Genomic DNA, 26063 nt, shown 5'->3' on the forward strand with positions numbered 1-26063 from the left:
CAACAAACAGAACAGAGGAGAGAACAAGTCTGAACAGCAATGACGCCAGGGACCAGGTAGGGGGAAGGTTAAAACACATTCTGCCTGCATGGACCCAGATTTCCAGCAGCCCTTGGATTCTGGACACATTAAAAGAGGGGTTAAAGCTGGAATTTTATTTAAGTCCTCCTTCAAGGTTCGTAATTACGGAAGCAGCGCAAAAAGATGGAGGGGAGATCACGTCAGAAGTGCAGTCATTAGTAGAAAAGAAGGTCCTAGTGGCAGTCCCGAAGCATCAAGAAGGAGAGGGGTTTTATTCCTCTCTATTTTTGGTAAAAAAAAAAAAGCCAGATGGTTCCTACAGAACCATAATCAATTTAAAGAAACTGAACCATTTTCTCTTAGAGAAAAAGTTCAGAATGGAGACTATCAATTCAACGATAAATCTACTCTTCCCAGGATGCTTCATGACGGTTCTAGACTTAAAGGACGCCTATCTCCATGTTCCAATCCATCAGGATTATCAGAAATACCTGAGATTTGCAGTTCAGATGGAAGGGGTATTAAAACACTGGCAGTTCCAGGCACTCCCATTTGGTTTAGCAATGTCCCCCAGGGTCTTCACCAAGGTGATAGCAGAAATGTCAACTCACATCCAGGAAAAGGACATATTATTTATACCTTATCTCAACGATTTTTTGATTGTGGCAGAAACAGAGAAGGCCTGCGAGTTGGCAGTCTTGGTAGTAATCAGCATCTTGAGGAAGCTGGGTTGGATCCTGAACAACAAGAAGTCAAAGCCAAAACCTATTCAAGGTCAGCAGTTCCTGGGCCTAATCTTGGACTCCAGACGTGTTTTTTGACAGAAGAGAAGATAGCCGGTATACAACAGAAAATCCTAAATTTAATAGATCATCCCCGGATCACTCTAAGAAAAGGTATATCGATCTTGGGGAGCTTAACTTCCTGCATCCCAGCCGTGACTTGGGCACAGTTCCATACAAGAGAGCTGCAGTGGGAGATTCTAGAGACTTGGCAGGAGGGGAGTCTGCCTCTAGATATGAAATTCACAATATCTTCCCAGACCTTACTCAACCTAAGGTGGTGGTTGAAGACAGACAATTTAAATCAATGTCTTCCTTGGCTAAAGAACAAGATTGTTTGTTTGACAACAGACGCAAGTCTGTGGGGCTGGGGGGCCCACATTCAGAAGTTATCTTTTCAGGGACGTTGGGAGGGAAGCTTAATAAAGGCTTCCTCCAACATGAAGGAGCTCATTGCGGTGAAGGAAGCAATTCAGGAGGCTCTTCCTCTATGTGTAGGCAAGGATCTAAGAATTATGTCTGACAATACAACAGTTGTTTCCTACATAAACAAGCAGGGGGGGACCAAGTGTCAGGACCTAATGCTAGTTCTAAGTTACATCCTCCAGATGGTAGAGGGCAAATGCAAGTCTATTTCAGCAGTCCACATAAAGGGGAAGGAAAATATTCAGGCGGACTTTCAGAGTCGCCATCAGATTTCCCAGGGAGAGTGGTGTCTGGACCAGAACATGTTCACCCAGATCTCGGAAAGCTGGGGTCTCCCACATATAGACCTGTTTGCCACGGCTAAGAACAAAAAGGTGGAAAGTTTTTTTTTCCCTGTCTCCAGAGGGATCCCCCTGTGGGCTGCATGCTTTCCTCCACAGGTGGGATTTTCCTCTGGCCTATGCCTTCCCTCCTTTCTCTCTGATTCCCTAAGTACTGGGGAAAATCAGGGAAGATCAGGCAAGGGTAATTCTAATCACCCCATTTTGGCCAAAGAGACCATGGTTTACATGGCTGAGAAAGTTATCAATCTCAGATCCTTGGTTTCTCCCGGCAACTCAGGATCTTCTTTTTCAGAGTCCAATTTTCCATCCGCAGGTGGACCACCTCCACCTGACGGCGTGGAACTTGAGAGGCAGTTGTTGAGGAGTAAGGGATTTTCTGTCAACCTAACTAACACCCTTTTAGGTAGCAGGAAAAGGATAACTATGTCTATTTATGCCGGAACCTGGCGAAAGTTTTTGTCTTTCGCAGGTCTTAAGTTTAAAAACCTTCCAGGCTCTCCACCCTTGAATAAGGTACTAGAGTTTCTTCAGAACGGGCTAGAAATGGGCCTGTCTCTAAGCACTCTAAAAGTCCAGGTGTCTGGAATAGCTACTTGGGACCTAAATTTGGTTCTGCAGGCCCTCACAGCCCCTCCATTTGAGCCTATCCATCAGATTAATATAACATTTATTTCTCTAAAGCTATGTTTATTAGTGGCCTTAACTTCTGCATGTAGAGTCTCCGAGATCCAGGCAATTTACATAAATCCCCCGTACACAACTATCCTTCAGGACAGTCATTTTAAAACCTGACCTGGCTTTCTTACCTAAAGTAGCTACTAAGGGTACTTTCACACTTGCGTTTTTCTTTTCCGGCATAGAGTTCCATCACAGGGGCTCTATACCGGAAAAGAACTGATCAGGTATGTCCCCATGCATTCTGAATGGAGAGTAATCCGTTCAGTTTGCATCAGGATGTCTTCAGTTCAGTCGCTTTGACTGATCAGGCAAAAGAGAAAACCGTAGCATGCTACGGTTTTATCTCCGGCTAAAAAAACTGAAGACTTGCCTGAATGCCGGATCCGGCATTTTTTCCCATAGGAATGTATTAGTGCCGGATCCGGCATTCAGAATACCGGAATGCCGGATCCGTCCTTCCGGTATGCGCATGCGCAGACTGAAAAAAAGGTGAAAAAATAAATGCCGGATCCGTTTTTGCCGGATGACACCGGAAAGACGGATCTGGCATTTCAATGCATTTTTTCGACGGATCAAGCATTTTTAAGACTGATCAGGATCCTGATCAGTCTTACTAATGCCATCAGTTAGCATACATTTTGCCTGATCCGGCTGGCAGTTCCGGCGACTGAACTGCTTGCCGGATCTCTCTGCCGCAAGTGTGAAAGTAGCCTAAATTCCATAGATTCTTACTTCCTTTTTATGATAATCCAGCTTCAGAAAGGGAGGAAGTTTTCCATTGCCTGGATGTCAGAAGATGTCTCATTCAGTACCTGAATGAGCCTAGGGAGTGGAGGAAATCTTCCTCGCTTTTTGTTCTTTTTCAGGGAAAAAACAAAAGGACATCAGGCATCAAAGAAGACTCTGGCAAGATGGATCAAGTCAGCAATTACTCTGGCATACTCTTCCTTGGGGAAGGAACCTCCTGAGGGTCTGCGTGCACACTCCACAAGGGCTGTATCTACGTCATGGGCTGAAAGAGCTGCGGTCTCTATCGAGGACATCTGTAAAGCAGCAGGTTGGTCTTCTCCTTCTACCTTCTTTAACCACTACCGGTTACAATTGAACTCTCCTTCTGATTTATTCTTTGGAGCTTCGGTGCTTTCTGCTGTCATCCCACCCTAGTTTTCCTTGGCTCTCTCTCTCGTAGTGCTGTCGTGGGTGAGTGGTAAAATGAAAATTACTTACGGGTAATTGGATTTTCCTGAACCCACGATAGCATCCTATTTTCTCTCCCTTCTTTCGTTATCCTGGCTGGTGGAGTGTTTTCACGGGTGTCGCAAAAAAAAAAAAAAATAGAAAAGTGAACTAACGTATATGGCGGAGTTCCTCAAATCCGTCAGAATGTCATACTGAGGGCAGAGAGGAGTCTCCGCCTTTTTGTGCCGCAGGTTTCCTGTCTTTGAGGGGCGGATCCATCCTCTCTCGTTTGTGCTGTCGTGGGTTCAGGAAAATCCAATTACCCGTAAGTAATTTTAGTGTCTCCAAATTCTGAGCCATATTACTTTATTTTGGGAAAAGGATGCTTTTTTTCTTTTTTACTTGAAACATAATTTGTTTGTAAAACTTTATTTTAAGCATCAGCTGTAAGTGTATTACTGACTGTAATAAACTTCAGCCTGCTTGCCTGTGAGATCCAGGGGTTTGGACCTCACAGGCTGTCACGGAAGTGTAAGACCGTGAACCGGGAAGGGACCCCCAGGATACATCGAAGTCATGGAATAAGGAAAGCGACACGGACACCAGCTCTTAATGCAAAAACAGTAACTTTACTGAACAGTAGTATTAACAGTAATAATAACAGTAGTTACAGAGATGATATCACTTACAATTTAAAATACAGTGAATACCACAAGGTTACACTCCCTTCCCTTAACCCCCAAACGACACTGTTTCACGTGCCCTCAATACTTTCAGCCTAGATGCTGGAGTAGCCTTGTAATGTCCAGAATACCCGATACTTCAGGCTCAGAGTCACGGTACCAGCCCAACTGAACAACCGTACCCAAGGCGGCGTACACAGCAGAGTCCGCAAGTCGATACTGTGCCGTAGGGTAACCGATGGCGCATACGGCAGAGCCTACAAGTCAAAAACCATGCCGCTGAGTCACTGACCTGGGTATGTCCTGTGTTCACTGGTTGCCCCAAACCGACAGCAAGTCCCTGCCACAACATGTGACCCTGCAGAACCTGTAACTCTGACCCTCTGTTCCTGACGCCGATACTCATACAGCTTCCTGACGCCGATACTCATTCCTGCGAACAGAATCCGGATCCACACTGTTCTCTCATACAGTTCACAAAATGGCGGACTGCTTCTTTTCCAAGCTGAGCAACTTCACCTTTTTATGGCAGCCCCAACCGTTCCACGGCTCTTCCAGCCTTCCGGGAACCAGTCTCTCTCTCTCTCTCTCTCTGGGAAGCCCTCTGGATCGCTGACCCTGGCCTGGTCTTTATCCGATGGCGACTTACACCAACTCGCAAGTCCTTCCATCCACCATGAGGCCTCACAGGGTCTGTAACCACGGTCCAATTGATTTTCCGGGAACCGATCCTTTCTTCCTTGACAACATCTGCATTGCTGACAGGCATCAGTCACTTCTGACAGTGACTTTGAACGCTCCAAGTCTCACAGACCCGAAGATGGCACTGGATCCTGTCTTTCAGCCTCTGCACAAAATTGTCTGCTCAGGTCATCATTTCCTGCTCTCTCAGGCACACACAGCAGCATGAGTCATCAGCATGAGTCATTATCTGTTTTGCATATTCAAATCCAAGAGTTGTAAAACAAAACATGCAATGCAACAGCTCTCTGCAAACCAAATAAAGTACAAAAATGCATAATAATTGCTAGTGCTATACTTATAAATTAGAGATGCTTGGCAAATCATTTTGTACAAAATTATTTGAGCCCGTCTGCCGCACGTCAAGGTGATCTCTGTAAGACGGGTTCCTAACACTAAATTCTACCTGTTATGTGCCATGACGGCTACCATACAATTCAGGGAGTGTAGGTTCCACATGCATGCTGGGCCTGCTTTAATTTCTGTCATCTTTGGTGCCAAAATGGCCTCCATTATATCCAAGGAATGCAGGTACCAAAATGCATGCCGGGCCCACTCCACACCACTCCTGGTGCCAAATGGCCACCAAAGAATGCAATGAGAGTCCACAACTATATCTCTCCTGGTGACAAATGGCTTCCAGTGAATGAGTGAGAGCAGGCCAAGCTATATACTCACACTAATTAAAATCAGCCTATGGGGCAGACGAGCTGGTCAGGAGTGCATGACTGAGGTGTCAGCCACAACTCCAGTACAAACTGTAAAGAAAAAGGGGGTCAGTCAGCACATCCCAATGCGCAGGGGCACGTTGCTATGGCTGAGAACAACACTGTAAAACAAAACATGCAATGCAACAGCTCTCTGCAAACCAAATAAAGTACAAACATGCATAATAATTGCTAGTGCAATACTTATAAATTAGAGATGCTTGGCAAATCATTTTGTACAAAATTATTTGAGCCCGTCTGCCGCACGTCAAGGCGATCTCTGTAATCCCAGAGTGTGCTGGCTGTAGCTGCAAAACAGTGGCCTCTAGTGCCCAAAATGCCAAATAACAGTTTCAGAAACAGCATTCAAGAAACAGTGGCTGTTTCTCCATCTTACAGAAGGCAGCCACGATGACTAAGGAAGGCATTGGGCTGCCTTCCCTGCTATCGGGTCCCCGTCACAGCAGCGCGGGGACCCCATGGCAGCTCCGATCCCCGCAAGTACATCGCATGTGCCGCGGTCAGCGCTGACCGCGGCACATCACGGGTTAATGCGCATGCAGGAGGCGTCCTGCACCCGCCCGATCACCGCGCCGCACATGTACGGCGCTGGCCCTTAAGGGCTCGTTTACACTACCATTGCCCCTCTGTTGCCGTATTGCTGCCCGCATACGGCGGTTCCGCGATACACGGGGGCATCGGCCGTGTGCATTCCGCATCACGGATGCGGACCATTCACTTGAATGGGTCCGCAAATCCAGAGATGCAGTGCGGAACGGAACCCCACGGAAGCACTACGGAGTGCTTCCTGGGGTTCCGTGCCTCTGCACCGCAAAAAGATAGAACTTGCTCTATCTTTTTGAGAAACAGAAGGATCGCGGACCCATTCAAGTGAATGGGTCCACGATCCACATGTGGTTGGCCCACGGTGGGTGCCCGTGCATTGCGACAGCATGGGCACGGAGGGGCAATGGTCGTGTGAACGAGCCCTAAGTCACGGACATCTGTGCCGTACAGGTGCGCAGGTCCTTAAGGGGGTTAAAGCATCAATTGCTTGTTATGTGGTATTGTAGTATATACAGTAAAGATGGCATGTCTGCTGTTACCCACACTGAGCCATCCTGCCAAGGGAAATCTAACAGAGATCGCAGGAAGGAACAGGTGTCCTCTAAAAAAACTTAAATTGTATGAACTAGTGACAGTAATAGGCTATCCACCCATTCTGAGTATGAGCCGATGCCCACCCCGTTCATTATGTATTTTTGGCAAAGATTGGAAGTTATGGGAAGCTCCACATAAATATATTCACATTGTTTCTTACTGATATAACCACCAGAAAGGCCCTGATCCCGTAAGCCGTGTACCGGGATGGTCTCCCCAGGATACAGCGAAGTCACGAACGAGGAAAGCAACTCCAACACAAGCTTTTGCTAAAACAAACGTGGCAATGAGCACAACCACAAATGCTGGGAACATACAATAAATAAATACACCCAGCCCGAAGGCTGAGACTCTTGTGCTTTTTGCTATATTGTGCAAGCACGACCACCACTGTTGGATTCCAGGGTGGTCTGTAACCATGGAAACGAGCAGTGTATAATGTGATGGAAAAATAAATCAAGCCAGCAAAGGAAGCAATATGGAAAATAACATTACATTAGTAAGTGGCTTGTATTAACTTTCTCTACATGATAAATGCCACTTACTGAAGTGAGACAACCCCTTTAACCACCTCCCGCCCGCCCATAGACTAAAAACTTCCGGGAGGTGGTTGTCTATCTCTGAATGGACGTTCTTTTCAGAGACTAATTGTGCAGCTGCAGAGCGGGTTGCCCGCTGTTAGCGACAGCAGGGCAACCCTTAGAGAAGGCAGGGACAGTGCCCAGGTGTCCCTGCCTTCTAGATCGCTGCATACACAGAAGTCAACAGTAAAAAAAAAAAAATAAGTGAAGTTAAATGTCCCCCAGAGGTCTTGTATGACCTTATGGGAGACTAAAAGTGTAAAAAAAAAAAAAAAAAAGTGTTAAAAAAAGAAGATTTTATATGTAAAAAAAAAATTCCCCAAGTAAGGAATAATTAAAAAAAAAATAAAAATAAAAAAAAAAAGACATATTTGGTATTGCCGCATCCGTGATGGTCAGCTCTATAAATATATCACATGATCGACCCAGTCCGATAAACACCATAAAAAATAAAAACCAAGTTATCAAAAAGGCGTATGTCCCACAAAATGGTACCAATAAAACCGTCAACTTATTCCACAAAAAATGAGCCCCTACATAAGAAAATCGCTCAAAAAATAAAAAAAACTATAGCTCTCAGAACATGGAGAATAATTTTTTTTTGGTTTACAAAATGCTATTATTGTGTAAAACTTAAACAAGAAAAAGTATACATATTAGGTATCGCCACGTCCGTAACGATCTGCTCTATAAAAATGTCACTTGACCAAACCCCTCAGGTGAACGCTGTAAAAATAAAGAAATAAAAATGTGCTAAAAATACCAATTTTTTGGTCACCTTGCCCCATAAAGTGTTATAATGAATGATCAAAAATCATATGTACCCAAAAATAGTACCAATAAAACTGGCACCATATCCCCTAGTTTCCAAAATGGGGTCACTTCTTGGGAGTTTCTACTGTAAGGATGCATCAGGGGGGCTTCAAATAGGAGGTGGCATCTAAAAACCATGTAGTGCTCCTTTTCTTCTGCGCCCTGCCGTGTGCCTATACAGCAGTTTATGACCACATGTGGTGTGTTTCTGTAAACCGCAGAATCTGTGTAATAAATATTGAGTATTGTTTGGCTGTTTACCCTCGATGTGTTAAAGAAAAAATTGGATTAAAATTGAAAATCTGCCAAAAAAGTGAAATATACTGCTCAAAAAAATAAAGGGAACACTTAAACAACACAATGTAACTCCAAGTCAATCACACATCTGTGAAATCAAACTGTCCACTTAGGAAACAACACTGAGTGACAATCAATTTCATATGCTGTTGTGCAAATAGGATAGACAACAGGTGGAAATTATAGGCAATTAGCAAGACACCCCCAATAAAGGAGTGGTTCTGCAGATGGTGACCACAGACCACTTCTCAGTTCCTATGCTTCCTGGCTGATGTTTTGGTCACTTTTGAATGCTGGCGGTGCTTTCACTCTAGTGGTAGCATAAGACGGAGTCTACAACCCACACAAGTGGCTCAGGTAGTGCAGCTTATCCAGGATGGCACTTCAATGCGAGCTGTGGCAAGAAGGTTTGCTGTGTCTGTCAGCGTAGTGTCCAGAGCATGGAGGTGCTACCAGAAGACAGGCCAGTACATCAGGAGATGTGGAGGAGGCCGTAGGAGGGCAACAACCCAGCAGCAGGACCGCTACCTCCGCCTTTGTGCAAGGAGGAACAGGAGGAGCACTGCCAGAGCCCTGCAAAATGACCTCCAGCAGGCCACAAATGTGCATGTGTCTGCTCAAATAGTCAGAAACAGACTCCATGAGGGTGATATGAGGGCCCGACGTCCACAGGTGGGGGTTGTGCTTACAGCCCAACACCGTGCAGGACGTTTGGCATTTGCCAGAGAACACCAAGATTGGCAAATTCGCCACTGGCGCCCTGTGCTCTTCACAGATGAAAGCAAGTTCACACTGAGCACATGTGACAGACGTGACAGATTCTGGAGACGCCGTGGAGAACGTTCTGCTGCCTGCAACATCCTCCAGCATGACCGGTTTGGCATTGGGTCAGTAATGGTGTGGGGTGGCATTTCTTTGGAGGGCCGCACAGCCCTCCATGTGCTCGTCAAAGGTAGCCTGACTGCCATTAGGTACCGAGATGAGATCCTCAGACCCCTTGTGAGACCATATGCTGGTGCGGTTGGCCCTGGGTTCCTCCTAATGCAAGACAATGCTAGAACACATGTGGCTGGAGTGTGTCAGCAGACCTGAATCCAATTGAGCACATCTGGGACATCATGTCTCGCTCTATCCACCAACGTCACGTTGCACCACAGACTGTCCAGGAGTTGGCAGATGCTTTAGTCCAGGTCTGGGAGGAGATCCCTCAGGAGACCGTCCGCCACCTCATCAGGAGCATGCACAGGCGTTGTAGGGAGGTCATACAGGCACGTGGAGGCCACACACACTACTGAGCCTCATTTTGACTTGTTTTAAGGACATTACATCAAAGTTGGATCAGCCTGTAGTGTGTTTTTCCACTTTAATTTTGAGTGTGACTCCAAATCCAGACCTCCACGGGTTGAAAAATTTGATTTCCATTTTTTTATTTTTGTGTGATTTTGTTGTCAGCACATTCAACTATGTAAAGAACAAAGTATTTCAGAAGAATATTTAATTAATTCAGATCTAGGATGTGTTATTTTTGTGTTCCCTTTATTTTTTTGAGCAGTGTATAATAATATATATATATATTCTGACTTATTGTACCTGTTACCTTGTACTTTCTCGTGAGGAAGTGGAATTTGGGTCCCCGAAACGCGTTAAGCCCGTTTACCTAAATAAAGTGATTGATCTGAAGCCTGTGAAGTGTGCTGCAATCCATCACTGACATTCTACATGCGATACTGGCCAGGGGGGGTCTACGTCACAGGTGTTATGTGGTTATCCTGATGACTACCCCCCAGCGAAGTGAGTACATACACTCACCTAAAGAATTATTAGGAACACCTGTTCTATTTCTCATTATTGCAATTATCTAGTCAACCAATCACATAGCAGTTGCTTCAATGCATTTAGGGGGGTGGTCCTGGTCAAGACAATCTCCTGAACTCCAAACTGAATGTCAGAAAGGGAAAGAAAGGGGATTTAAGCAATTTTGAGCGTGGCATGGTTGTTGGTGCCAGACGGGCCGGTCTGAGTATTTCACAATCTGCTCATTTACTGGGATTTTCACGCACAACCGTTTCTAGGGTTTACAAAGAATGGTGTGAAAAGGGAAAAACATCCAGTATGCGGCAGTCCTGTGGGCAAAAATGCCTTGTGGATGCTAGAGGTCAGAGGAGAATAGGCCGACTGATTCAAGCTGATAGAAGAGCAACGTTGACTGAAATAACCACTCGTTAAAACCGAGGTATGCAGCAAAGCATTTGTGAAGCCACAACACGCACAACCTTGAGGCGGATGGGCTACAACAGCAGAAGACCCCACCGGGTACCACTCATCTCCACTACAAATAGGAAAAAGAGGCTACAATTTGCACGAGCTCACCAAAATTGGACTGTTAAAGACTGGAAAAATGTTGCCTGGTCTGATGAGTCTCGATTTCTGTTGAGACATTCAAATGGTAGAGTCCGAATTTGGTGTAAACAGAATGAGAACATGTATCCATCCTCTGATGGCTACTTCCAGCAGGATAATGCACCATATCACAAAGCTCGAATCATTTCAAATTGGTTTCTTGAACATGACAATGAGTTCACTGTACTAAAATGGCCCCCACAGTCACCAGATCTCAACCCAATAGAGCATCTTTGGGATGTGGTGGAACGGGAGCTTCGTGCCCTGGATGTGCATCCCTCAAATCTCCATCAACTGCAAGATGCTATCCTATCAATATGGGCCAACATTTCTAAAGAATGCTATCAGCACCTTGTTGAATCAATGCCACGTAGAATTAAAGAGGACCTTTCACCGATTATTACACTATGAACTAACTATACAGACATGTGGAGCGGCACCCGGGGATCTCACAGCACTTACTATTATCCCCGGGCGCCGCTCCGTTCTCCTGCTATGCCCTCCGGTATCTCCGCTCACTAAGTTATAGTAGGCGGAGATTCCAGTCCCTAAGTTATGGTAGGCGGAGTCTGCCCTTGTTCTGCTCTAGCGCTGGCCAATCGCAGCGCAGAGCTCACAGCCTGGGAGGTTTTCTCCCAGGCTGTGAGCTCTGCAATGCGATTGGCCAGCGCTACAGAAGAACAAGGGCAGACTCCGCCTACCATAACTTAGTGAACGGAGATACCGGAGGTCATAGCAGGAGAATGGAGCGGCGCCCGGGGATAATAGTAAGTGCAGTGAGATCCCCGGGCGCCGCTTCACATGTCTGTATAGTTAGTTCATAGGGTAATAATCGGTGAAAGGTCCTCTTTAAGGCAGTTCTGAAGGCAAAAGGGGGTCCAACACCGTATTAGTATGGTGTTCCTAATAATTCTTTATGTGAGTGTATGTGTTTTGTACTTATTCGAAAATTCGATTTTATGGTCACTAGCATGACTTTTATTCCTTTTAATAGCATTGATCTTTGATGTACATTGATCTTTTATTCATTCCACGTGGTCTCATGTTGATCTGTATGCTATACTATCACTACTATCCTTATATGACAATTTAACATTGCTACTGCCATTCATATACAGTTGCAAGAAAAAGTATGTGAACCCTTTGGAATGATATGGATTTCTGCACAAATTGGTCATAAAATGTGATCTGATCTCATCTAAGTCACAACAATAGACAATCACAGTCTGCTTAAACTAATAACACACAAAGAATTAAATGTTACCATGTTTTTATTGAACACACCATGTAAACATTCACAGTGCACGTGGAAAAAGTATGTGAACCCTTGGATTTAATAACTGGTTGAACCTCCTTTGGCAGCAATAACTTCAACCAAACGTTTCCTATAGTTGCAGATCAGACGTGCACAACGGTCAGGAGCAATTCTTGATCATTCCTCTTTACAGAACTGTTTCAGTTCAGCAATATTCTTGGGATGTCTAGTGTGAATCGCTTTCTTGAGGTCATGCCACAGCATCTCAATCGGGTTGAGGTCAGGACTCTGACTGGGCCACTCCAGAAGTTGTATTTTCTTCTGTCTAAGCCATTGTGTTGTTGATTTACTTCTATGCTTTGGGTCGTTGTCCTGTTGCAACACCCATCTTCTGTTGAGCTTTAGCTAGTGGACAGATGGCCTTAAGTTCTCCTGCAAAATGTCTTGATAAACTTGCGAATTCATTTTTCCTTCGATGATAGCAATCCATCCAGGCCCTGACACAGCAAAGCAGCCCCAAACCATGATGACCCCACCACCATACTTCACAGTTGGGATGAGGTTTTGATGTTGGTGTGCTGTGCCTCTTTTTCTCCACACATAGTGTTGTGTGTTTCTTCCAAACAACTCAACTTTGGTTTCATCTGTCCACAGAATATTTTGCCAGTACTGCTGTGGAACATCCAGGTGCTCTTGTGCAAACTGTAAACGTGCAGCAATGGGGTTTTTTTGGACAGCAGTGGCTTCCTCTGTGGTATCCTCCCATGAAATCCATTCTTGTTTAGTGTTTTACGTATCGTAGATTCGCTAACAGGGATGTTAGCATATGCCAGAGGCTTTTGTAAGTCTTTAGCTGACACTCTAGGATTTTTCTTCACCTCATTGAGCAGTCTGCGCTGTGCTCTTGCAGTCATCTTTACAGGACGGCCACTCCTAGGGAGAGTAGCAGCAGTGCTGAACTTTCTCCATTTATAGACAATTTGTCTTACCGTGGACTGATGAACAGCAAGGCTTTTGGAGATACTTTTATAACCCTTTCCAGCTTTATGCAAGTCAACAATTCTTAATCATAGGTCTTCTGAGAGCTCTTTTGTGCGAGGCATCATTCACATCAGGAAATGCTTCTTGTGAAAAGCAAACCCAGAACTGGTGTGTGTTTTTTATAGGGCAGGGCAGCTGTAACCAACACCTTCAATCTCATCTCATTGATTGGACTCCAGTTGGCTGACACCTCACTCCAATTAGCTCTTGGAGATGTCATTAGTCTAGGAGTTCACATACTTTTTCCACCTGCACTGTGAATGTTTACATGGTGTGTTCAATAAAAACATGGTAACATTTAATTCTTTGTATGTTATTAGTTTAGGCAGACTATGATTGTCTATTGTTGTGACTTAGATTAAGATCAGATCACATTTTATGACTAATTTGTGCAGAAATCCATATCATTCCAAAGGGTTCACATACACATACTGGCAGTCAGCCTTGGCTCCGCCTCCTTCACAGACTAGAGCAGCCGAAGTCCTGCTGCTGCGGCTGCTAGGAAGAAGGTAAGTATATGGTGTTTATTTTTTTTTACTTTCTATGAGGGGCACAATGTGGGCATTTTACTGGGGGGCGCAATGTTAGCATATTACTGGGGACACAAGGTGGGCATATTACTGGGAGGTACAATGTGGGCATATTACTGGGGGCACAGCTGGGCATATTACTGGGGTACAATGTGGGCATATTACTGGGGGGCACAATGTGGGCATATTACTGGAGGGCACAATGTGGGCATATTATTAGGGGCACAGCTGTGAATATTACTGGAGGCACAATGTGGGCATATTACTGGGGGGCACAGCTGGGCATAATTCTGTGAAGAAAAAATGTGGGCATAAATACTGTGTGGTGGCATGAAGGGGGAATAATTACTATGTGGGGGCATTAAGGGGACTGGGTGGGATTAGGTGTATAGTTATGTTTTGGACAGAGTTAGAGGCGTGGCCTAGTGCAGAACAAATCTGGTCACCGAGGGGTACTCCCACACCTGGATGTCGATGGATCCTCCTCACACACAGCTCCTGGTTTTTCTTCAAAGCTCTCCCCAAGATGGCTGCTCTATGGCCCCTTTCACATGAGCGAGTATTCCGTGCGGGTGCAATGCGTGATGCGAACGCATTGCGCCCGCACAGAATCCGGACCCATTCATTTCAATGGGGCTGTGTACATGAGCGATGGTTTTCACGCATTACTTGTGCGTTACGTGAAAATCGCAGCATGTTCTATATTCTGCGATTTTCACACAACGCTGGGGCTGCATGAAAAGCAAGCAAGTGCGGATGCGATGCATTTTTCGCAGATGTTTGCTAAGAGATGTTGTTTGTAAACCTTCCTTTTTTTTTTCACGCATGTGCAAAAACGCATTAAATAGCACTGCGCGATAAAAACTGAACGCGATCGCAAACAAAACTGAATTAACTTGTTTGCAAAATCGCGCATTTTTCACTGAACGCATTCGCAACGCATCCGGACCTAATCCGCACACACTTGTCTGCAAGGGGCCTATCCAGTGGCGTAACTAGAGTGTTATGGGCCCCAGTGCAAACTTTGTATCGGGGCCCCCCTACCCCCCGATTTTTACAAAAAAGCGGCAGATTTTCTTACTAATGGCTTTCCCGTGTGGCTAGTCCGCTGCGTGAATGAGGGCCAAGCCCCATTCCGGACAGCAGAGACACGGAGCAGTAACATGATTGATAATGTTCCGTGCCTCTCTGTGACCTTTTTACAAAAAAATCACAGTGAGATAAAGTGGTCACCGTGATTTTAGAGCAAAACGATCATAGAGAGGCATGGAGCATTATCAATCATGTTACTGCTCGGTGTCTCTGCTGTCCGGAGCGGGGCTTGGCTCTCTTTCACACAGCAGATTAGCCACACGGGATCCGCTCGTGTGAAAGAGCCCAATGCATGGCTACACTCACCCAGTCCTAATAAAATCTGGTCCTACCTCATCCAGGGTGTCGCTGGCGTCGGTGTGATGTCCGCTGGATCCAGAACAAGGTCCCTGTGGTGATAGAGAAAAAAAGAATAATCACATAAGGAAGGGATGGTGACTGCCCCTGTGAAACTACCAGCTGGGGGCGCTGTGCTGGCCTGGTAGACTGAGCTATGCCAATGTATAGCAGGGTAATTTAGGACATTTCCCCTAAGTGCTACCACACAGTACTAATGTCCACATTGTGGCCCCTCACAGTACTAATGCCCATCTTGTGGCCTTTCACAGTAATTAAGCCCACCTTGTGGTCCCTTCACAAAAGTTATGTCCTTCTTGTGGCCCCTCACAGCAGTTATGCCCACCTTTGTTCCTGTCACAGTAGTTATGCCCAGATATATGCCCCTCACAGTAGTTATGCCAAATATGTGCCCCCTAACAGTAGTTATGCCAAATATATGCCCCCTCACGGTATTTATGCCAGATATGTGCCCCTCACAGTGGATATGCCCAGATATGTGCCCCTCACAGTGGATATGCCCAGATATGTGCCCGCTCACAGTGGTTATGCACAGATATGTGCCCACTCACAGTAGTTATGCCCAGATATGTGCCCCTCACAGTGGATATGGCCAGATATGTTCCCCCTCACAGTAGTTATGACCAGATATGTGCCCCCTACAGTGGTTATGCCATATTATGTGCCCCTCACATTAAATATGCCCACATATGTGCCCCTCACAGTGGTTATGCCAGATTATGTGCCCCCCTCACAGTAGTTATGCCTTCATATGTGCCATCTCATAGTTATGCCTTTATATGTGCCCCACTCACAGTAGTTATGCCAGATATGTGCCCCCCTACAGTGGTTATGCCAGATTATGTGCCCCTCACATTAGATATGCCCACATATGTGCCCCTCACAGTGGTTATGCCAGATTATGTGCCCCCCTCACAGTAGTTATGGCAGATTAGGTGCCCCCTCAGTAGAGATGCCCACTTTTGTGCCCCCTCACTCTAGTTGTGCCCATCAACCCCCCCCTTCCCCTTTGCCCCCAGTCTGCAGTGTTAGGAAAATAAAAAAAAAACACATACTTACCCTCTTCCCTGATGTTGCGCTGCCACACTGACATCGCACTGCTGGCTGTACTAAAGGCAGTTTCCCGGGCCTTCAGAGCTCCTCCCACAGCCAGCAGCCCGATGTGCGGCCAGCAGAGGGAGCGCTAGAGCTCCTGCTTCACTGATGATCTGGAGACAGCCCGGCAGTGACAAGAACTGCCGGGCCGAGTGTATGTGAGTGAGTGCGCGCGTCCTCTCTCTTCCTCCCACCCCCTCTGCGCAAACCTCCCCCACCTTGCCTCATATTAAACATGTAATGGAGCGCCCTGACGGGGCCCGACATTGTCACTGTACTTCATGCCGGGCCCCTTCACAGCGCTTCATTACATGTTAGTACAGCGGGCCCCCTCCCCCCGCCGGGCCCGGTCGCAGTCGCACTCCCTGCGACCGCGATCGTTACGCCCCTGGGCCTATCTCTTTCTCTCCAGGCTTTGTAACCCCACCTCTCATGAATATGGAAAAATATGCAGTCTTTTAGCTGTGTTTAGAAAACAGCAGCATCATGTGGCCAAACAGCAGAATGTCAGTCCAGATATTTAACTTAATTTACACAAACAGTTTTCAGACAATGAGAGCTTTTTCCCCATCTCACAATCCAACAGAATCTGAAGCTTCTTCTAAAAAGAGGGGGTGGGGTTGTCGCAGAGCAGCTGATATACATTAGTATCACCCAACATAAAGCACATAAATCCCTTTCAATCAGGTCTTGAAACCAGTCTAAGGCCGAAGATCGTGAGGGAACCGGGTAAAAATCCCTATTATATGTTTTAAAGGTCTTGTAAAGATTTTGTGCACAGTCAGCAGCAGACACACAGTGAGATTCTTGGCGGTTCGGGATACGTGCCAATTCCTGAAAGGTAAAACATGAGGAGGACTCAATTATGGTGTCCCGGGAGAGATGTCCGTGTTGCATTGGCGAATTGCTACAAGCGTGTATTACATTTAGGAAGTTGAAAGCCGGCAGGGAGCGCTTTTTCTTATGTAAGAGCGCCACCTGCTGGCTTTAAAATAAAATGTCAGCCTGCAGCCTGGGAATTAACCTCTTCCTGCCTTGACTGTGGAAGAAAACGGTTAATTCACTTAAAAAAAGTAAATAATAACTAAAAAATTTTTTTTCTTATAATATAAAAAAAAAACATTTAAAAGATATAGCAATGGTTACTAGTATTAGCAATAGTAATTAGAATACCTACACACCCATACAAACATCCCGCCACTTTTTCGTTTATAAAAAAATATATATTTCTTATATTTATTAGTTTTAGCAATAGTATAGTGGAATTTGTATGTGTAAAATATACAAACATACACACATTTGTTAATTTTAAAAATCCAGGTATTTGTTTTAGCTATATTTTGTATAGCATTTTTTTTTTCAGTGTAAAATATACAAATGCACGTAAAAATGTAAGAAAAAAAAAACAATTAAAATGTCCAAATTTCTCCAAGATGAATACCTTAGGCGAATAACATAAAAAAAAAGTCACTTTCAAGGGGCTTGTACCGTTTTGGCGATGTCTAAAAGTTTTCTGGCAGTACAGTGCTATAGAACCAGCAATAGAAAAATAGGCCGCCAAAATCCAACATGCGCACCAGTCTTTTGAAGTCTTGCGGGCAGGCCCAGCCAGTAGATAAATTACATAAATAGCGCTTATTTTCACAGTACAATAGTATGGTAATGGTTTTGTCTTGAAAGCTTTTGTAATAGTTAGAAAAAAAAAATTTATAAGAAAGGAAAAATATATTTTTTTTCATAATTTTCACAGTTTTTCCTTAATTTTTTATTTTTTTATATTATATCCATCATCTAATGGCACAAAAGAAAGGTCTAAGGTGCCCCGAGAAAAATAATATCAAATAAATGTAGGCTGGCTCAGAAAATAATCAGTTATTTGCAGTTAGACGCATTGCTACAACTGAAAAAAACTGGCCTGGTAAGGAAGGGGGATAAAAACTCCGGTAATGAAAGGGTTAAAGTAAGATTGCGATTAACATCAATAATTGTGCGATACAAATTAAAATGACACGATTGAGAAAAACAAGTTTGGGGTGTGTACCTGCACAGTCTGACAATGGCAGCACTGATTGGATAGAGTAAGTCTGTGCAGGTACACTCCCCCAAATGGTTTCCACCCCTCTGTACCCTTACTGCAGACTGCTGGCAATTCATTCAGAACTTCTTGTGGAAATAATAAAGGAATGGCACAACACAGAGCCATAAGAATAGATGCTCCAGAATTGTTATTACATGGGGAATGCCTGAAGCTATTAAAACAGGAATGTCAGGAGAGGTGAAAGGTCCTCTTTAACTTTGTCATCCATTTCTTTAAATGCCGGTAGTTGCATGTACTGACCAATCGAATCTTGAGTGACTTTAATTTCTTCCCTGAGATTAACACCTTCTCCTCCAAAATTTGGACTAGGGAGCAACACGCTTATATCCAGGCATGGGATTCAATCGGTTCCATCCGGTTCTACAGATTCGGTTGTTAAAATTATAGCCGGATCGGAGAACCTCATTACTTACCGGCTGAATCCTGAAGCAGAGCTCGGCAGCAGCAGGGTAGGAGGAGATGAGCCCTTCCATCTCCCTACATTTATCTGCAGCCTATCAGAGGCCAGGGCAGGCGCCGCAATGATGTCATTGCGTTCACCTGAGCCGGGCTTTGTACTGCACGGGACACAGACTTGGAAAGGCCTGCAACGCTGCCAGCATGGAGGTAAGTATTAGTGTTGCTTTTTTCTTTTATGTGGAGTGCTATGGGGGCGTCAACTGGGGGAATTACTGGCACATGATGGGGGACACTATGTGTGCGAATTACTGGCACATGATGGGGGACACTATGTGGGCATTACTGGCACATGATGGGGGACACTATGGGAGCAATACTGACACATGATGGGGGACACTATGGGAGCATTACTGGCACATGATGGGGACACTATGGGGGCATTACTGGCACATGATGGGGGATACTATGGTGGCGTTACTGGCACATGATGGGGGACACTATGGGGGCGTTACTGGCACATGATGGGGGACATCATGAGGGCTTACTGGCACATGATGGGGGATACTATGGGGGCATTACTGGAACATCATGGGGAACACTATGGGGGTATCTACTGGCACATCATGGGGGACACTATGGGGCATTACTGGCACATTATGGGGGAAAATGTGAGGCAATTACTGGCACATGATGGGGGATACTATGGGGGCATCACTGACACATGATGGGGACACTATGGGGCATTACTGGAAAATCATGGGGACATTACTGGCACATGATGAGGGACACTATAGGGGCATTACTGGCACATGATGGGGGACACTATGGGGTATCTACTGGGGGCATTACTGGCACATCATGGGGAACACTATGGGGCATCTACAGGCACATCATGGGGACACTATGGGGCATTACTGGCACATCATGGGGACACTATGGGGGCATCTACTGGGGACATTACTGGCACATCATGGGGGTATTATGGGAGCATCTACTGGCACATCATGGGGGACACTATGGGGGCATCTACACTGGCACATCATGGGGGACACAATGGGAGCATTTATACTGGCATATCATGGGGACACTATGGGGACATCTTATACTTGGCACATTATGGGGCACTATGGTGTTGGAGGGGGAAAGAGCACTAGGGGGCATATTATATAGGCACATTATGGGGGCACTATGAAGGAGCATTTATACTGGCTCATTTTGGGGGACACTGTGGGGAAATCTTTTACTGGCACATTATAAGGGACACGATGGGGAAGGGGAGAGCAGCACTATGTGGGCATTTACTGGGGGCATTAAAGAGGGGTATTTTATACTTGCACAAATTATGAGGGCACACAGTAATATTGCTACCCAAAGTCCCACCAATAGTAATAATTCTCTGCCAGAGCACACTTAGTAGTAATAGTGCCCATACAGTGCCCCAACAATAATGTCCCCACTTTGTCCCAATAGTAATAATGCTCCCAAAGTGCCCATAATAGTAATCATATTCCCCATAGTCCACCCATAGTAATTGGTGGACATAATGTTTGCCGGGTGCAGTTATTTTAAGGCAGTGTGTGGCAATAGTTATTGAAGGGCACTATCTGTGTGGTAATAGCATTATCAGAGGGATTATCTGTTTCTGTAGTATAGTATTGGGAGCACAGCGGGGACAGTATTGGGGTTGGCAGGATGAGCTGTTCAGAAGGTAGGAGGATGATGGAAAAGTAGGAAACTAAGATGTCTTTTTGTCAAACTGCAGAGACAAGAAATGGGTGAAAGAAATCATCATGGCGGTCTGGTGTGAATGGAGAAGATAAAGAAAGAGAACATCTACATCAGAGGAGACGTCACTGGATGTAAGAGGTATGTGGGGCTGTATTCTGGATAGCACTGAATATAATAAACCTGGATCAGGTAAGATTAAAGTAAAAAAAAGTGAAAAAAGTCCAGCTTTCAATAAAAAGCGTTGCATCTTTATTCTTCAAAAATCATGAATAATAAAATCCAAGTGTGACATCATATATAGACAGGATAGCGTTATAGTCTACGCTTTTCGGATACCAAAATACGATCCTTATTCATGACATAAGCTCTGCAATACTAAGTCTTATATAACCAACCCCCATCCATCAATTGATGGCACTTGCAAGGGGGAATAGCTATACAATGTATGCATAAGACAGGGCAAAAAAAATAAAAAATCAGAAAAAAACAAGAAGAAAAAAAAAGAAAACAAAAAAACAAGTAACATCACATTAAGTGCATTGTTTTTTTATTGAGGCCAGTAGGAGTACAGCTGCCCAGCAGAACATCCAAAAGGACTCCCGGCTGAGGAGTTTCTTCCTATGGTCCCCTCCTCTGATCGGGCCGTGACTCGCTTGACTCCCTGAACTACAAAGGAGGAAATATTGCCCCTATGTGTACTGGCAAAATGTAAAGTAGCACCTGAGACATTTCTAGTTGGCTGTAAGAAATATCTGATATGCGTTTCCTGATCCTCAATTTAATATCCACCGTGGTGCAGCTGACATATTGCACACTGCAAGATGGGATTAGATACACAGCTCAGCAGGCTGTATCATACAAGATGGGATTAGATAAACACTTCAGCAGGCAGTCGTGCACAACAAGTTGTGTATCAGGCACACATACATGATAGGATTAGATACAGATGTGATTGGATGTGCTTGCTGATTCATGCTGTTTATTACACTCTGGAGATGGTGAGGGAAGAGTCTGTGGACGGTCAGTGATGGGATGTAGACACGGAGCATAGGCGTGCTCACGGGGTGTGCCGGGTATGCCTGGGCACACCCTAATCACACCCCTGTGCTCCGCCTCCTGCACTGCCGTCTGTCACAGTGCCGCTTGAGCCCCGGCGGCCAGCCCCGCACTGTCCGTACAGCTTCAATGTATGACATATACTCGTCGTCAGTCGATCTAATACAGTAGTGCAGTGATGCCCAACCTGCGGCCCGCGCAGTAACAGGACTTTATAAGCGCAGGGCGAGCTGCGAACGGCACAGGCAGCAAAGCGATGCTGCCTGTGCCTGCAATCTCCCCGCCCAGCACCGCCTCCTAGCTAATTTATTCACTGCACTTGCCTCTGTGAAATTGAAGAGAAGCGCCGTAATCTCGCACAGGCGCACTGGCAGAGACATCAAAGTGTGCATGCACCGTCTTCCTGGCCTCTGCCAGTGCGAGATTACAGCGCTTCTCTTCAATTATACAGAGGCAAGTGCAGTGAATAAATTAGCTAGGAAGCGGATCTGGGTGGGGAGGGGGATCTGTGGATGACACTTACAGGGAGGGGGATCTGTGGATGACACTTACAGGGAGGGGGATCTGTGGATGACACTTACAGGGAGGGGGATCTGTGGATGACACTTACAGGGGGATCTAGGGAGGGGTGTGGGGATGTTGGGGTGAGAGGTCCTGGAGGGGTGTTTGGGTGGGAGCTCTGGAAGGGGTGAGAGGTCCGATAGGTATGTGGGGTGGGAGATCCGGGAGGGGGGGGGGCCCATAACATTTTTTGCTATGGGGCCCAGTCATTTGTAGCTATGCCCCTGATTGGTAAGATTGCGCGGGCACTGGAGCGATAGAGAGCCCTGCTGTAGGAGAAGCCGGCAGGAGATGAAAGGAGGAGGGGCCAGCTTGCCCCATAAAGTGTTATAATAAATGATTTTAAAAAAATCATATGTACCCAAAAATGGTACCAATAAAAGCGTCAACTATTCCTGCAAAAAACAAGCATCTGCACAAGACGATCGGCAAAAATAAATAAATAAATATGGCGTTCAGAAAATGGAGACACAAAAAATGTTTTTTTCAAAAATGCTTTATTATGTAAAACTGAAACTGAACCTGCGTCTGTAACAACCTGCTCTAAAAAAAAAAATAGCACATGATCTACCATATCAGATGAATGTTGTAATATTGAAAATAAAAACCGTGCCAAAGCAGCAATTTTTTGGTTACCTTGCCTCACAAAAAACGTAATATAGAGCAATTAAAAATCATACGTACCCCAAAATAGTACCAATAAAACTGGAACCTTATCCCCTAGTTTCCAAAATGGGGTCAATTTTTGGGAGTTTCTACTGTAAGGGTGCATCAGTGGGGTTTCAAATGGGACATGGCATCTAAAAACCACTTCAGCAAAATCAGCCTTCCAAAAACCATATGGCGCTCCTTTTCTTCTGCGCCCTGCCGTGTGCCCTTACATCAGTTTACGACTACATGTGGGGTGTTTCTGTTAACCGCAGAATCAGGGTAATAAATTGTGTTTTGTTTGGCTGTTAACCCTCGATGTGTTAAAGAAAAAAAATTATTAAAAATGGAAAATCTGCCAAAAAAGAAAAATTTTACAATTTGATCTCCATTTTCCTTTAATTCTTGTGGAACACCTAAAGGGTTACCAAAGTTTGTAAAATCAGTTTTAAGTAACTTGAGGGGTGTAGTTTCTACAATGGGGTCATTTATGGGGGGTATCCACTATGTAAGCCCCACAAAGTGACTTCAGACCTGAACTGGTCCTTAAAAAGTGAATTTTGGCAATTTTCTTAAAGATTTTAAGAATTGCTACTAAAATTCTAAGCATTCTAATGCCCTAAAAAAATAAAATGACATTTATAAAATGATGCCAACATAAAGTAGACATATGGGGAATGTTAAGTAATAAATATTTTATGAGGTATCACTTTCTGTTTTAAAAGCAGAGAAATAGAAATTTTGAATTCTTTAGATTTTTTGGTAAATTTGGGATTTTTTCATAAACAAAGGTGAAATATATTGACTCAAATTTATGACTATCATAAAGACCTATGTGTCACGAGAAAACAATCTCTGAATGGCTTGGATAAGTACCGTAAAAGCGTTCCAAAGCTATTACCACATAAAGTGACAAATGTCAGATTTGCAAAATTAGGCCTGGTCAGGAAGGGGGCAAATGGCCCGGATGTGAAGTGGTTAAAAAGCAAAAAATATGGTATATAGTTTTCTATCAGTCCAGTAATTCAGAACATGTGATAATCCAGCATCAGATCATCATGGACTAAAGGAATTTGTCCTTTAATTTAGTCTTACCTAAACTCTGGCCTGTCTCCACTGCATACCCTGTTCCCTGATCCCATGGTTTTCTGGGCAGGCAGACTGGAACAGTGGCCTAAACTGGCACAGCTTGCTCTCTATCTTCTTTCTTGGCCAGTCTTCAGAGTCATCTCGGAGAGGGTTTTCAGCGTAGCAGGGGGCATGGTGACATCCAAACGGACCAAATTGTCCTCTGCCAGTGTCCAAAACATCAATTTTGTCAAAATGAACGAAGCCTGGATTCAGGAGGATTTCTGCACTCTTCTGGTTGATTCCAATGAACAGACCTTGCCTTGCTGGCTGTGCCGCTTCTTGCCACTGTTGCTGTCTGTCTACCTGAACGTTCTGTACGGCTGATGCTGCCAGCCTGCATCATGCCGCTTTCCAACCATCACCTTCTGTACAGCTGCTGCTGCGGCCTGCAATGTGCCACGTATGCCATTTGCCAACCATCACGTTCTGTATGGCTGCTGCAGCCTGCATCATGCCACTTAAAGGGAGTCCGTCACCTCTTTTTCTCCAATATATCTAAGAGCACTGTACCACAGAAGATTGAGGACACATTTCAAGCAAAGTGTGCACTTTGTGTCTTTATTCCATGTCCAGGAAAAGCACTTTTATTCTGCTGGAAAACAGCTCCCAAGTGCCCAAAGCAAACCAGACTGAAGAGGGGAGGGCTGCTTTAGCTGCTCATCTTTTAGGATTGGTACCAGCTAGAAATATGGACCTGACCTTGTTTGAAAGTATTCCAACCTTTCAAACTATACCAAAACCACAGCATTATATCCCATATTTTAGAAGATATAGCCGTTAGAAATCGAGACGGGAGTGAAAGCGGTTTTTACTTTCACTTTCAGCTGGGCACCTGGGAGCTGTTTTTCAGCAGAATAAAAGTGCTCTTCCTGGACATGGAATACAGACACAGTACACACAGGTATGCTTGGAAAGCATTTGCAATCTTCTATGGGGCAGTGTTGTTAGTTATATTGGTGAAAATGAGGTGACAGACTCCCTTTAAGCCAGTTGCCAACCATCTTATTCTGTACAGCTGCTATTGCCACCGGCATCATGTCACTGCTGTCTGTTTACCTGAAACGAATCTCGATTGGTTCACTCATCGTTAGCTTCAGCGCATGCCAATGAGTCTGGATATTCAGAAGTCAATTAAACAAAGTGACCCAGCATTTTGCTAAGGAGACCTGTCACTAGTTTATGTTGCCCTTAGTTAGGACACCCTAAAACTAGTGTACCGGTGTGCTGCTTCATCTTTTGCGTCCCCATTGAAATTAATGAGTCTGCATCCTTTCCATAAAATTGTGGTGCCAATGCGGACACAGGTCGTGTGAATGAGCCCTTAGGAGGAACAGTTCTGTAGTGTGCTACTTCACTCCTCTGTGGTTACACAGGAACTCTCCCACCGACAGGAAGCAGGACCAGTCCACTCCTACCAAAAGGAGGCTTATCACCCTGTTCCTTGCCAACCATTGCCAGCCACATACTTACCGCTACAAACGACCATAAACATGCAAAATACAATGCATAAAAATATAAAACAATAACTATATACAAAATTGTAGTAGCCCCAGGTCTGGGGTACTACACACGTCAAACCAATCCTATGTGATTCCACAAACCATTATCAGGTAATTCGTTGCACCATGCAACATGTAGTCCTCCTAGGTATACTGTTTAAAATGTGTCTATAGGGGAATTCACATGAGCTAAGAGAATTTGTTCCCTCCCAGAATCTTTACAACAGAAATATAACATCATTTTATTTATTTTTTTCATTTTAGGGCCAGAAGTTATAACTCAAGTTTAAGAAAGAGATCTCAATGTACAGCAGATTGTAGAACAAGGCAGGAGTTTCTATTCAATGAGAAGATCCAGATGGAAATGTTATCAAAGATCTGGTCACTTTTTCTATTCAATATAGTAATCAATATTATCATATTAGTATTATCAAGGAACGTTTACCTATATCATATCAGAAAAGTCGATTGCATTCAATGTTGGGAAAAAGTTGTCGTTTTGTGGCCAGAAAAGGATGATAGAATATTGCCGATCACCTAGTTTTATATTCGTGATCATACTAAACACACCTGGGTACATTATTGAGGTAATTTTAAATTTGGTTCAGTGAGATGCAATTTATGTTCACATATGATTAAGTCTCTCACTTTTTCTTCCATTTATACAGGTTCCTCTTATCCCATCAAAAACATACCTGAATTGTAATAGTTCACTTTATTTGTATGATAATATGTTCAGAATGCAGCCTTTAATATATGG

At 44.6% G+C, this 26063-nt stretch overlaps 1 protein-coding gene across 1 annotated transcript in view; it reads left to right on the plus strand.

Moving 5' to 3' along the window:
- Positions 1–25645, plus strand: part of LOC121005848 (E3 ubiquitin/ISG15 ligase TRIM25-like) — a 78488-nt gene extending 52843 nt beyond the window's left edge. The window contains exon 2 of the mRNA XM_040438635.1: positions 25568–25645. Coding sequence (XP_040294569.1) covers positions 25568–25593 — 26 coding nt within the window. The 3' untranslated portion in view covers positions 25594–25645. The remainder of the gene's footprint in view (positions 1–25567) is intronic.
- The last annotated feature ends 418 nt before the right edge of the window (positions 25646–26063 follow it).

This window comes from Bufo bufo, chromosome 1 (assembly GCF_905171765.1).
Source record: "Bufo bufo chromosome 1, aBufBuf1.1, whole genome shotgun sequence".
Lineage (NCBI taxonomy): Eukaryota > Metazoa > Chordata > Amphibia > Anura > Bufonidae > Bufo > Bufo bufo.